At 41.2% G+C, this 15,232-nt stretch overlaps 1 protein-coding gene across 1 annotated transcript in view; it reads right to left on the minus strand.

The window, feature by feature from the left end:
* CAPN15 (calpain 15) overlaps nt 1–15,232 on the minus strand; it is a 1,742,089-nt gene that overhangs the window by 1,202,081 nt on the left and 524,776 nt on the right. Inside the window, exon 2 of the mRNA XM_044088958.1 lies at nt 2,736–4,266. Within this exon, the coding sequence (XP_043944893.1) occupies nt 2,736–4,244 (1,509 nt within the window). The 5' untranslated portion in view covers nt 4,245–4,266. The remainder of the gene's footprint in view (nt 1–2,735; nt 4,267–15,232) is intronic.

Consider the following 15,232-nt stretch of genomic DNA (forward strand, 5'->3'; position numbering starts at 1 on the left):
AGGTTAAACTTCATTTTTTAAGATATGCATAATTTTGTGTGTTTGTTCTAAGTTAATATAGGAGAAGGGTGTTCTGAAAATGTATTCAGTTTGTTGCTTGAGGGTTTTCAAAACAAATGGAGATGAGAAGAAAAAATGCATAAAAAAATCAGCCTGACAGACATTAATGTGCAAAAGTAACATTAAAGTTGGAAGTACATACTCAAAAAAAAAAACCTGACAGGTATAATAAGTGGAAACAATAACTTTTTATCATAATAAGCACTCTATCCATATTAACTTGAAATATAATTGGCCTTACATGTACAGACAAAAAAAACAGTACTCACTTGTATAAAGAAATGCACTGTGGAAACAGCAGTGCTGCAAGAGACGTATTTGGAAGAAATAACCATGTGAATTTGACAAAAAAGGATTTATGGGTGGATATTCATCAGACTATCACGGACAAAGGAAAAGGGGAGTTATTATACTAATAGGGGCTCGAACAGAAAAAAAAAGAGGAAAAAGACAACAATGGTAGATTTGTGGAAATAAGGGGCTACTGGCAAGGTATTCCATCAAAAATTTCTATTATGGAGCTTAAGAAAATTTTGAGAGTAATAATTAGCTTTTAGCAATATTACTTATAGATGGGGACTGGAACCCGATTTGCAATAGTGAGGAGGTATCAGTGGGACTTGAAAAGGAAAATATAACAAAAGAGAGTGTAGATTTTTGGGAAAAAAAAGAAAATATTTGGTATGAAAGATATGAATTCAGTATTAGGAACCCAGACAATAACTAGGCTAGACTAAAGAGAAACTATATTTCACATAAACAAGTGCATTTAAGTGAAAGCTTCAATACACACCCAATGGGCCTATGTTTAACCGGTAAATATCATTTCCATTGAACGGCTAAACATTGAATCCTAACCATCGAACGTTCATTCAGTGAATGTTAATTTTTTCACCAAGAAAAGTAACTAGTTAGCCAAAAACTTCCCCATTTTGCAAAGTGCAGCATTTCAAACATACCCCGGTGGAGGGCTTCAACCCCCACGCACCCCTAACTATATATATACTAACTCCGAGACCGCACTACAGTGGGGAAGTGTTGGCCAACTAGGTACTTTCCCTTTCGCTGAAATAAATGTTCTATGTTTAGCCATTCAATGGAAATGCTATTCAATGGTTAAACATAGACCCACACCCAGTAAGTATTTCAGATCATGCACCAATAAGAAAAAATAAATAAAAATATGGTAATGAACTTAAAATGAAACCCTTGCACTTTCCCACCAACCTGTTAAAAAGAGAGGAATTTAAGGAATAGGTAGTGAAAATGACTTGAGAATTAAGGAAGATAGAAAAATCTCCAGCAATTATATCTAATGAGTGGGATAAAATGAAAATGGAGTTTAAACATAGGGTAAAAATAGAGTCTATATTATGATATTGCATGCTCAAAAGAGCGAATGACACATAATCGACCCCATGTAAGCGAAAGCTTACATTGAAACTTCAGAAGAGCGATTTTTTTACAAGGGAAAAAAAATCGCTGTTCCAAGAAAAAAAAAACTATAAAACATTACATAATGTAGGGGGCTTCGCCCCACACACCCCCTACTTAAATATACCAACTCCGAGATCGGACTACAGTGCCAAAAAGGCAAAGTAGCGAAAGCGGCCAAACTAATTCTTTCCCAGGGAAAGAATTCACTGAAATGCCGCTTCACTATTTTGCCTTTTTGCGCTTTTCAGTTCGACAAAGACGCATTCGACAACCTGCGTCTGCAACAGCGTAATAGGGAGCCTAAAAATAAAAGAGATGGTTAGGAATTAGTGGGTCTGACAAAATATTACAGAATGGGGGTAATCTCAGAACAAGAAGCGGTACAAACGCAGAGTGCTAAAAGGAAAATAAGGGAGTATCTGGATATTATGCATTTGTTTACAAAGATGAAAGAGGTACAACATCTGGAAGAGGGATCTTTATAAAAGGGAAGGAGTAAATTATATAGAAGTAAATGGAAACTGTGGGAACAATACATGCATATCAATGTTCAGGAGGAGGAGGTTTAAGGGAGGGCAGGAACTCAGCAAATTATGTAATGCTGGAGAGATAATAGCTAAAAAGAAGAAAAAGATATGTGATGGATAATGTACGTAAATGGAAAAAATGTTAATATGGTTTATTTTCTTTTCCACTAATGTATGTTTGTTCATGTCTTAAGTGATAATTTAATAAACGTGTTAAAAAAATGCTTCCCTTATCCTTTAGCAGCTGTCAGATAATATATTCCATTCAGTCCTTACAATACACCCTCTTCCTTTCTATATGTCATGTTCACTAACCTGCCTCAAAAATGTCTGCATGACTCTTGGTGCAGTACTGATTTTGCCTTCCTGTTCCAGATAAATGTTTGCAAGAGACACTTTTGTGGAACATTACTCCATATAATCTACGTTGATCTGTTTTTTGGACCATCCATCTACTTTTACTGAACTACTTATGACTTTGTTTCTCTCTAACCATTTCATTATAGTCCAAACATCCATGCCACAGTCATGCAAACCTTTCTTATTCTCATTATTTATTTTCCCTTTTTACGTAATACTCTACTGTAAGTGGTTAAAGGAGGCAATGTCTTCTTCCCGTGTAAACTATAATTCAACTTTCACTCCATCACAAATTGTGTTAAAGTAGTATTCAAGTGAGTATTCCAAACTACAAAAGACAACCACACTCACCTCTCTGCAGAACTTGACAATGTTTTCCCAAAGCTCCTTGGCTTCACCCTCATCTGTCTGTCTACGTTTCTCTGCATGCATGCTCTCTCTCCTCTTGAGAGGTTTGGCGATCTTACGCAGAGTGAAGTACTGCTGAGGGGTGTGGCAGGCAGCACAATGTTTGGCCTGCATCTCATTGTACAACGTGCATGCAGGACAGGACCACTTGCTTTGTCTCTCAGGCACTAAGCATGGCTGGTTGGGGAAGAGCTTTACGGGCTTTCGAGGAGCGGCCACCTTGCAGCTGCAGGTCACACAGCCTGAGATCGAGCTTCCCCTCTCTAAGTTGCATTCTGGACAGAAGGACCTAGAATCAGTACCACTGTGCTCCTGAAATCCATGGAGCTTTGATGAGTCACACATACTACACTTCTGCAGGCTTGTTGGATTTTTCATGGTGCACTTTGAGCATGACCACATTGAGAAGTCTGGACTTGAAGGGCTACAAGGTGTAAATCGAACACTATCATTTGCTAGGTCAATGATGTCACTTCCCTTTATAGTGTTGCAAGATTCACACACAGTAACTGTGGAAGAGTTCAAACGAGTACAGACTCCACATTTCCAGTTCGTAAAAACCACTTCCATCTCTTCATCCAAGGTGCTCAGCCTCTTGCTGGAGAATGCATCCTGAGACTTTGAAGAATTCTTCACTTGTCCCTGGGCAGGTCCCCTCTGTGCAGATCCTGGAGAAGTAGCAGGAGGTGTTGATATTGCTGCAAGTGAAGAATCAGAGGATTGTGGGTGCAATCGAACAGGTGGCTGAGGTTGTGGTGGCACCTCTCTTCTACTTCGGGGAACAGGGTTATTTTGGAGAACAGAGGAGAATGCACTGAAAGATGGAGTGTGGGGTATTTCCTGCTCCACTGTGGCATTTTTACCTAAATTATCTTCCTCTGTAAGGTCGATCAAATTTGTCTGCTGAGACACAGCAGAAGGCAGTGGAAATCCAGCTGGTGTTAAGACTTCAGGAACCACGAGTGCTTCTGGAGGAATTTTGGGCAGAGAGAGTTTTCGAGGGCCTCCACAAGCTGAACAAGAACTGCTCACAGGAGTGTTGTGCAGTGTACACCTTTGGCATGCCCAGCCATTTGTCATCTCTGGAACCACTTCTCCAAAACCATTACTGCTAGGGTCACTTTTAGCTTCTATTCTGCGACAGTCCTCTTTAGAGATTACTCTAGGCTCTACTGGTAGAGTGGGCTTTGGTAGGATACCATTAACTGCAGGGCCAGGAATTTTAATGAGATTGGAGTCGGCTGTAAAGCTGCATACCTCACAGCTACTCTTGTCTAGGAAGTTCTTGAAGGTGCACTTTGGGCATGACCATTTCTGCTCCTCAACACTAAGTCGCAGAATCTGGTTGAGGTCTGGCTTTTCTCTAGGAGCTTCACAGATCGAGCACTGTCGTAGTCCTGCAGGATTCAGTAATGTGCAACGGCTGCAGGGCCATTCACCTGCAGCCGCCATAGAACTGGAAGCGTTGGAATGACTGTAAAAGAAAGGGAGCAAATTACTACACAATGCAATAGGAGAGAAATGCATTATTCTTGCCTAAAAACTTCAGCAACAACTCTAGCAGCAATTGTTACAGTTGTATTTGTTTGCTAAGCTACTAAAAATCCTCTGTCTACAAATATTACTAATGTCTTCCAAAAACATAATTAATATAACTTGAAGAGTAAAAAATCATAAATAATGCAAGTGCAAGTAAACAGTAAAAGAAAAGGTAACAAAATGGGAGTATAAAATAAAATTCAGACTACAGTCTTGCATCACTCATTTCCTCTAACCTACCTCACAGCCAGAGTAACAGTCATGGACCTTTGCACCACTTTTATTTTTATCTCCAGTTATTGGTTCACCTCAAAAAGCCAGGGGGCACAGTCACGAAAGGAGATAATGTCAGCCCAGCTGTCTGGAATTTTGTAAATAATTATGTGTCACTTGTGAATATCAACCTGATTTATACAGAAGTGTGACAAAGAGAGATACTGCCAAGTACAGCTGTCTGGAATTTTGTAAATGGTTGTGTTTCATTTGTGAATGTCAACATGCTTCATGTAAGATGCTTGTGTTACAAATGTATTAGAACTGTATGTCATATAACATGGTTTGTACAGACATGTGTGCTGAAGAGATATTTTGTAGAGTGTTTGTGCTTTAAATGGGTCCGCAGTGTACTCTACTGAAAGAGAACAGAAATGCAAATACACTATTGTAACTGTTGAAATTTGTATATTTTAACAGTGGAAACTCGAATACAGAAGGTTAAAGAAAAACAGCTGAATTTAAATTACTTTATGACCACACAATAAAAAGACATTATCTTTCAGCTTCAGTGCAGCAGGAGACCATGTCTGTACTAGAGAAGTTTTCCGTATTGTCTTTAAATGTGGAGGAATGTAAACTGTTTTACAATTTCCACCATTTGCATAGATCTGAAGAAAAGCCCTTGTCTATGTATTTTCACAGGTGGATGCTAAATACTGCTAGCTTTCAACAGTGTGGGGTTTTACCTGGGATAGAGTCAGATGACAAGAAATGATGTCATTCTGTAAGGTATCCCAGCAGTAATATTTGAGATATTAATTTCAGTCTCAGAGAGAGAGCATTCTGTATTCTGTCTTGGACATGACAAGATCCATTCACCACACAACTACCTTGCTATGAGTAAGTCAGTCTAAGGAACAGTATAATTCTCTTAGATATAGTCAGAAATATAGCAAAGCTTATTTTAGATATTTTTCTTTATTTATTTGAGACTGTCCTGCAATGCTGTTTTAAATATTTCCAGTGATTTTGAACTCTGATATCACTGTAAATATATACTAGTTTTTGTTCTTTTATTATTTATTATTATATATATTTAAACCTTTCGTTGTGGCTGCTCTGTCTAGAGATAATTAATTTCTGAGAGTATTTGCACATTTATTTGGTGACACTGTATAGGCAACTCCTAATAGCCTTGCTCTTGGTCAAACAACCATTTGTATTAAAAGTAACATTACACAGTAAGATTGGACACCCTTTGTTAAGGGCCTTAATGTAGCTGATAAGGAGTTGGCTGGTGGCAGTGATAACTTAACTACCCTATAGTGTGGGCAAAAGGGGGCATAGCTAGTAAACCTGTGCCAGCCTTTCCCCAGGGTGTGTGTGTGTGTGTATAACTCAAACCTCAAAGAGTGTACGTGTCAGCTACTTGGACAGGGACATGAAGCACTGGTTGGACAAAGAGGGTGGTGGAGGTTTTGGCTTGGCCATTGAGCTGAGATCTCAACTCTATAGCTGCACCAGTGGGGAGTCTTACTGGAGATCTGGAGACAGAGGAAAAAAAACAGCCCAGGACTTACTGTGGTCTCTGTGTGCTCTTAAGGGAAATTGCACTTTACTGCATGTGTACTTGTCATCCTCCCAATGTACATCCCCCACTGGTGCCAGTGGTGAGGATTGAGGCTACTTGATTACCAGTCCAGTGGTGGGGCATCACACACACTAATAAGGTTAATCTGTTTTCTGTGCATATGTAATTATTTGATTTATTAAAGCTACTTAACTGGATATTATGAAAAATTTTCAAAACAATTAGTATGCAAAATAAGCAGGCACTGGCCATGACTACCACCACCCTCCCTATTACAGACAGCTTCCAAGCAATATTTTTTAAATTAGCACAAAACTAATTATTTGTTTAACTGATGCAACATATGTGCCTGTATTCTGAATCATCAACTGTAGAATTTACCTAAAAAGAGAATATAAATTTCTGACAATTTCCAGGGATAGTAGTGCTTCTAACTGGATACTGTGACTTGAAACAGAGAATATGTGGTAGTGAATTTCTCACCCTCTTATGCAAGTACTCTACAGAGAGAGAGTACGGATGTCTCCAGCATTACTGACTTTTAATATAAATAAAAATAAGATTTCTGTAGTTCTATGCTTATCTACAGCCAACATACGGTTACTAGTAAATCCACCAAACATCTGATGAGAAATCAGAAATGCCAACGGAATTAACATTGTTTCTCAAAGAGTATGCTTCAATATGTACTTCGAATGAAGGGAAACTGGACAGAGGGGGTGCATGTTTAGCTACTACAGTACACACATAACTGGACACTTATTAAACCCAAAAGGTACAATTTACTTTTTCTTTGTGCAAACCAGCAACTGCATTTGTTTTCTACAAGCAAAGCAGGAGACAAGGCAATTACAAATATATGAATACACACGGTGATGTCTGAGAATAAAAACTTTACTTTTTTCTAGGACAGAATATAACAGATATGTGAGCTCCACTTAAGCTTGATACAACATGCAGCAGGTAAACTAAAAATATCTGATTTAATCTGCACCGTCTCGTTCCCTTGTCTCTCTTTCTCTCTCAGTGGCATGAAAATGTGTGTGAACACATACCTGTTTTCTATAAACCATTAAAAAAATCCAGTTTGGATTAATTAAGGGCAGATCTTGCCTACTTAATGTGGCTGAAAGTTACTGTAGCAATGTATGAGGGCAAGTCCATATACAAAGCATATCTAGACCTCACAAAGATGTTCACCATCCCATTCCTCGATTCCATAAATAACTTCTCCAAGCTAAATGTAAATCCCTCTGTAACTTGCTGGATAGAAAACTGGCTCAAAAACAGAACCCAGGCAATAAAGGTGGGTGGCTCTACCCCCTCCAAAAGACCTGTCACTAGTGGTGTATCCAGAGTTCTGTCCTTGGGCCACTCCTCTTAGGCATTTGCTTCTTGGAGGTCACACCTAATGTTAAGGGTTTGTGGCTGTCCAAGTTCACAGATTGCAAACTCTCCAGAGGGCATAATTATCTTCCAAGAGTCTCTTTCCCAAAAAAACAATTGGTGTTAAAACCATGGACTAAATATAAATGCCAAGAAATGTATGACTATATTCTTCAGCAAGCATGACTCTCTTTGCAACTAGCACATTGACAGCACACACTTGAAAACTGATCCCATAGTCAGGGATCTGGGAAACCATGTCGATAACAAATTTTCCTTTGATCACCATGTATCCCCTCAACAGTGAGGTCCTTTTTTATTATAAAGCTTATGTCAAAAGGAACTGAATCCAGGTCCAGGAATGTAAACATTCCAGTACTCATTAAGCTGATCGAGTAAAATGCCTCTTTTGTTATGCAGTTATTCAAACACTTGTCACAAGTGTAATGACCACAATGCTTCCTCACTAAGAAAATCAAGAGCCTACAAGCATAAAAATATGCAGAACAGCTCAAATCCTTCTTATCATATGGGCTTCTGGATGCAACCTCTGCCCCCCATACAGAGGCTCAACAATCCCTATTCTGTCTGACTTATCACACATTCGCAAGTTCAGTGGTGGCATAAACACCCACTCAAGGGATTTTAATCTTTTCTGCTACATAAACAGAACATGCTAAAAGGATGTGTATTTATCATACAGAATTCCATGTCTATGCACACACAGTTCTACTTCAGTGGAGCCATCTTCCACTGTTCATAAAACAAAGTATTCAAATGTAATTTGGACAATGGATTGGTAACTGCAAAGTCACCCTAACTTTATCACCCTTGTCCCTCGAAGAGGGGGCAACATTTAAATCTCCCACACACCCTTGATTTGCCCATCTCTGTGTTTATCTGTAGATGGGATAGGATGCAAGGACTAAAACACCTACCATAGGCATGTAAGTCTATGGATATTCTTCGTGTTTCACTGTTGCAGTTCTGACATGTGAAATTTCCTGCTGTGGAAGCCCTAGGCTGGCCCAACTACCAGAGTAAAAGTCTCCCCACTACTAAGGCTGGCAGATTCTCTACCCGGATGTCAGTACGCTTGGGTATAAAGGGAGCCAGCCGACACTATGACATCAGTCTTTTCTTGCCATAGGAGCCCGAAGCAGTGTTCAGTGCATCAGTAGGTCCACCCCAGAGAAAAGTCTTCTAAAGCTAAGTACCCCATTGGGGAACTCTTTCTTGCTTTAACTCATGTCAGACAAGGTCAACAATTGTCTCCCCTGTGGTAAGCAAATCCCACACTGAGACTTTCATATTCTGTGTGTCACCTGTCTATGGCCAGATCACGATGCCCCTAGTTGCCGTTTTTGTGCCTGTTTCAATTCAAGGATTATCATGCATAGGGCCAAAATCATAGCTAGGCATCTTAGTCTGCAATCTTCTTCACATCATTCAATGGCATCCACCAGCAGGTTGAGCTCCCTAAGCTTGAGGAGGGCAAGGAAAAAAAGTTTAGGGCCTTGGAAGACAACCATTCACAATCTGCCAGTCCCCCAGGGCTTGTTATCTCTGAAGAAGGCGAGGCCCTTTCATAGCCCCCTTCTGTTACTGAGGTGGTGGCACAGGCCTATGTCACACTTACGGAGTCCAACATGCTGTCAGGTCCCTCAACATCTACACAAGCCTTGACTTTCAGTTTGTCACTTGGGTCTGGATTCGCTCAGCAGACATTGGCTTTCAACAAGGTGTACCGGTGACGTTCCTTCATGGCATCAGCTTGCATCGCTTCTGCCTTACAAAGAGACTGACATCAGGATGGTGGATGTACTTAGGCCAAAGGTCAAAAGCTACTTCCAAGAAGGGTTCTACCTCAGGACTTATGCCTAGGCCTACCAGCTCCCACTTAAGCTATTCACAAAACCTGGTCAGGTTAGCTGAGGACATTATCTCCTTAGTCAGAGCTAGGCAAACCCCTTTGGAGTCTTCCTTCCCACCCCTGAAGTTTTCTCAGAACCCCCTGATTCAGATGAGGATTCTGATGAGGAAAAGTCCATCTTTGAGGGGCCCTTAATTACTTCTTTTGAAGACTCAAATTCTGAGGAGAGCCTGACTTTAGCTTCACCTCCTGAAGACATTACTTTTGGGGAAACACTCCATGCCATGAGAGAACATTTCCAGTGGGAGGCATAGGAATACCCACAATCTAAAAAAAGAGGGTTAGGGAGTTCCTTGACCTCCCAGAACACAAACCGTTGGCTATACCTCCTGTACTGGAGGTGGTAGAGGATGTTTTCATGGACTCTTCCCTGAACCCAGACTCTCTGCCTCCAGCCCATCGAAAACCAGTCAGATTTTACAGGGTGCTCTACTCGTGTCAAAAACCCTTCTGCTGATCTAGAGCTTGTCACTCCAGGTCCCAAGGAAGCAAGCACCAGTTCTTCCAAGAACCCTCTACCTACTGACAAAGAAAGCAGGCCCCTTGATAGGTTTGGTAAAAAAAGTTTACACTTCCACTACACTAGCCATGAGGGCCCTTAACTGCCAGTTTCATATGATAAAATACCAACAAAGTATTTTAGATAAAATGAAGCAAAATATATCCTCCCTGGAGGAAAATGAACACTTCTAAGAAATTGTTGGACCTTTGTCATTCCAGCTCCCAAGTGGATAGACACATTCTACACTGTGGCTATGATGCTATGGAGGCCTCTAGCCAAGCTGCTGCATTAGAAAACAAGCTTGGCTTAGGGAACAGAACTTGCAAGACCATGTCAGATCCAAACTTCTACATGCACCCCTGGATAAGGGCTTCCTTTTTGGGCAAAAGGCTGAGGCTGTGCTAAAAAGGATGAGATGAAGCAAAATCTATGCAAACTGTCAAGGACGTCCTCCAAGTTCAGTTGCCTAGGATTAGTAACAATTTTTCCACTAAACACTGGTTCCTTCCCTTTCAATCAAAAGGCAGCCAGAGGCAGCCTTGGAGGGAAAGGCCTCCAAGGCAGCAGCAGTCACAAAGGCCAAGGCAGTGGTCCTCAGGAACCCCCAGGTAGGGGAGTTCTAGGCCACAGGGCCCTGGCAGAGAATAGCAATAACTCTTCCTTTCCCCTACCTACCTCCACCCTTTCCAGAAAAGATAGAAGGAAGGCTATTCCTGTTCAAAAAAATGGTCTCTCATTACTTCAGACAAGTGGGGTCTGAAAGTTATCTCAGATGGTTACAGGCTCACTTTCAAAGAGCCTTTAAAATACTCAGGTTCCACATAATCGAACAGCAGAGACTATTTCTCAGATTCACAACCTATGCTCATAGGGCTCAGTAGAACCAGTACCAGATCATCTAATAGGGAAAGGGTTTTACTCCAGAAAGGAAGGCTCTTGGCACCCTATCCTTCACCTCTGCACCCTCAACCAGTCCCTATTGGCAACAAAATTCAAAATGATGACACTTCAAAAACTTTTTCCCATGGCAGTCCATCAGACCTTAAAAGGTACCTTAAACCTAAAAGATGCTTATTTGCACATTCCTGCAGAGGAATCATATAGAAGTGTTTTTTTTTTTTTTTTTTTTTGCATCAGAGCAGATACCAGTCACTTTCAATTCTCTGCACTGCCTTTTGGCTTTTCTGCTGCTCCCAGGGATGTGGCAAAGAGTTCAGCTCCTGTGATCACCTTCTACAGAAAAAAAGATGGATCCAAATTTACCCCTATTTGGACAACTGCCTCATTCAAGCCACTAGTCTATGAAAGCTCCTCAAAGCCTTCAACTCAGACCCTACTTAGCTCCTAGGAGTTCACCAAACATCTTCACAAATCCAAGACAGACCCATCCAACAGGATTAGTTTTCATGGGGGTTCTTCTGGATTCCTCCTTTCAAAAGATCTTCCTTCCTCCCTCCAGAAAAGGTCTCCCTGACGCAATACTCCCAAAACATTATGCAGAGACAAAATATCGCTCAGCCAGGGAATTCCTCAGAGCATTAGGCTACATGGCATCTTGTATCCTCCTGATCCCTCTGGTCAGGCTACATGAGGAAACTCCAGTCATACCTCAAGAATGTGTGCTGCCAGTACTCACAGACCATGGAAACAGAAATTCTTCTGATCCCTTGCCTCAAGGAGGAATTTGCATGGTGGACACAGGCACGCACCCAAAACCTCAGTCTCCCCCTCAGGGCCAAACTTTAAGCACAGATGCATCAGACACAGCCTGAGGGGCTCATTTCCAACACCTTCAATCCCAGGGCAGATGAGAATATCAGTTCAGACACAATCACATAAATTAGAAAGAGCTGATGGCAGTACAAAAGGTCCTAGTGGCTTTCCAAAAATCAGTGAAAACCAGGGGTCCTGCTTGTTAAAACAGACATCACAGTCATGTGGTATATAAACAAACAAGGGGGCACCCATTCTTACCCTCTTTGTCAACTAGCAATGCAGGTCTGGGAGATGGCTCACTCTCTGGGGTTGCATCTCATGGCACAGTACCACCCCAGGGACTCGAAACATTCTAGCAGATCATCTCAGCAGGAACTTTATGGATCCTCACAAGTGGTATTTGCATCAGGAAACATTTCTCTGCATAGTCCAGAAATGGGGATCCCCACAGATAGACTTCTTTGCCACCAAAGAAAATGCTCAACTGAAAAGATTCTGTTCCAGAAACAAAACTACCCACGAACTTGAGGACAGATGCTTTCTCCTTCCTTTGGAGCCACCTGTTCCTTTATGCATTCCCTCCCCTGCCTCTTCTTCCAAGGGCCTCCTAAAAATCAGGGAAGAAGGCCCAAGGGTCATCCTGATAGCCCCAGCACGTCCCAGGCAGCACTGGTATCCTCTGCTACTAAGTTTAACCAACAAAAACCTGTGGCAGTTACCTCAGAGAGTGGACCTTTTGACTCAGGACAAGGGGAGGTTTGTGCATCCCAAACGACAGACTCTCAGCATGGATAATTCCCCAAAATACTAGTCTGACCACAGCCTGAGCAGACAAGTTCAAGACATTCTCAAAGAGGCTAAAAGACCTAGTACTAGGAAAACATACTCAGGCAAGTGGAAAGGATTCTCGCTTTGGTGTCAGCAGCAAGGCCTCAATCCTATCTTAGCCAATATCTCTACCAATTTAGATTACCTGGCTACCCTGGTGGACAAAGGCCTATCCTTTTTTTCCATCAAGGTTTATGCCTCTGCCATTTCAGCCAACATCTCTACTCTTCCTCCAATCTTCTCCCATCCCCTGATGAAACAATTGCTTAGAAGAGTGGTTCACATCAGACAACCCGCACCTCAATTATTTTCTAGGAAAAAATAACACTACCCAATTATGAAACGGCAACTTCTGCTGATTTAAAATTCCTAACCCAGAACAATTGCCCTTTTACTGGCTATCACCTCTGCTAGGAGGATCTCTGAGCTGCATGTTCTCATGGCAGTGGAACCATTTCTCATATTCCAGCCAGAGTATCACTCATGACTAATCTATCCTTTATATGCCCAAGGTGATCTCCGACAGATCTTGAATCAAGCCAGACACTTATCTGCCTTCTTCCCCCCAAAGCCTCAGAACCGGGGGAAAGAATCCTTCGCTCCACTGATGTGCACAGACAGCTTCACTATTATCTTGACAAAACTAAATCTTTCAGAAAATCAGACCAACTCTTTCTCTCCTTTGCCACTGGCTCTGAAGGAAAACCAGTCGCCTATCTCCAAGTGGATCCCCCACTGTATTTCCTTTTGTTACAGCCATCATGGTAAAAAGCATCCTGAAACTGTAAAGACTCACTTTACTAGGGCTACTTCTATCTCTCCTGCCTTCCTGAAAAAGGAGTACCCACCAAAGGCATTTTGGAAGCTGCTACCACGTTATCTGTGCATACCATTACCAAACACTACCACTTATCAGCCTACTCAAAGTCTAGAGCAGGATTTGCCACTACCATCTTGTGGGGCATCCTCTCTTCACCATAATCTTCCTTCCACCCTCATCTCAGCTTTGGGAATCATCCCGCAAGTCAGGACTGTGAAAGTGAAACACGAAGAACATAGTACAGTTGTGTACACTTACCATAAATGTAGATGTTTGTGTGTATTCACTGTTCCAGTCTTCTTACCCTCCCTTTCTCTCCCCTTTCATCTTCAGTTATTTTCTTCACTAACCACAGGATCTCCTGGGTGTTTACTCTCCAGACCAATTTTTCTAACTTTTGTCCTTTGCTTATGGTTCATCCTGGGTAGCTCCTACCTTCTTATGGCAAGAAAAAAAAAACCTGATGTCATGGCATCGGCTGACTCTCTTTATACCCAAGCACACTGATCTCAGGGTAGGGTGTCCACCAGCCTTAGGAGGAGGGAGAATTGTACTCTGGTTGTTGGGCTGGTCAAGGGCTTCCACAGCAGGAAATCCCACAAGTCAGGACTGCAACAGTTGAATACACTTCAACATCTACATTTATGGTAAGTGTACACAAGTGTACTTTCTTAAACGTTTCACAGATCAGCAGCCTAGCAAGTACCTATGAACCTATATGGAGTTTGTAACAGAACACTAACTTCTTTCTGCTGGCAATTACAGCAGTTAGACAAAGGATGGAAATATGTAATTACATCCTTTATGTAATGGCTTTAATTACATAAAGGACGAAAATATGCAATTATTCTGTCCTGTGCATGCAATATATGTGGTTACTCTGAAGTAAGGAGCAATAAAAGAAAAATTACACAATTTATTTAGAACTGGTAAACAATCACATTATTATGTAAATGTGAAACTTCGCTTCATTACATCTGTGGTTTGTATGAAAATATACACCTGCTTGTGACATACAGACTTGCAAGTTTGATTTCTGTAGTTTTTCTGCCTACTTTCTGGAAATTCAGCTACTCATGTACTGCTCAGTAATTTTTGTAGTCAAAAAGAACCAGGAAAAAATAATAGCTAGGGACAGATTTTTTTCTTTCTTGTAATCCATTTATTCAAAACAATTACCTTCCATGTCCAATGTTATTCTCATATTTTTCTGTACATGTAAGTGTTAAAAGCATCATTTTTATTTATTCACTATTAAAATTTGTGGTTGGTCATTTATTTAATATTAGAGGGTATGTGTGGTTAACTCATGGCAAGCTGCTGACATGCACCACCTACTTCCCAGATTGCTCAACACCACATTACCATTTATGTTTATCAATATTTGGCTTATTAACAAGAGTGAAATAGTAACTAGGAGGTCTGCAAACTGATAATGTGGGATAACTGCAGTTTACTACCTTGAACCAGAACAAAAGGTTTCAGTGTTGGAGAAAATACTTGGCTTATTAACAAGAGTGAAACAGTAAAACGCAGCTGTCTCTGTACCCTAATTGTAGATGATTGAATGTCTTCACTTTTGAAGTAATAATTCCTTGGGATTTCCTGGTGTGGATGCCCTTAGTCTGCCCAAATACCAGAAATTTGATTCCCATCCTCTTGTGCCTATGAATGACCTCCTCTCCAACATCAGCATGTCAGGGTATAAGGGTTTTAATATAAAATGATTTTGATAATGCAGTACCTCATGTACATGAGTTTACATTCAAGGCAGGCAAAGAGTCACGCATGTTGGGAAGACAACGGCAGCAGGGTGGGGCTGGGGGGTCTCAGCCAATGCTCACACTTTCAACTAAGGCTGATGATGTGGCCATCTCAGGAGGTGAAGCTAGTTAGTAGCAATGAGCTT

The sequence above is a fragment of the Protopterus annectens genome, chromosome 12.part0 (assembly GCF_019279795.1).
Source record: "Protopterus annectens isolate FY-2018-M chromosome 12.part0, PAN1.0, whole genome shotgun sequence".
Classification (NCBI taxonomy): Eukaryota; Metazoa; Chordata; order Ceratodontiformes; family Protopteridae; genus Protopterus; species Protopterus annectens.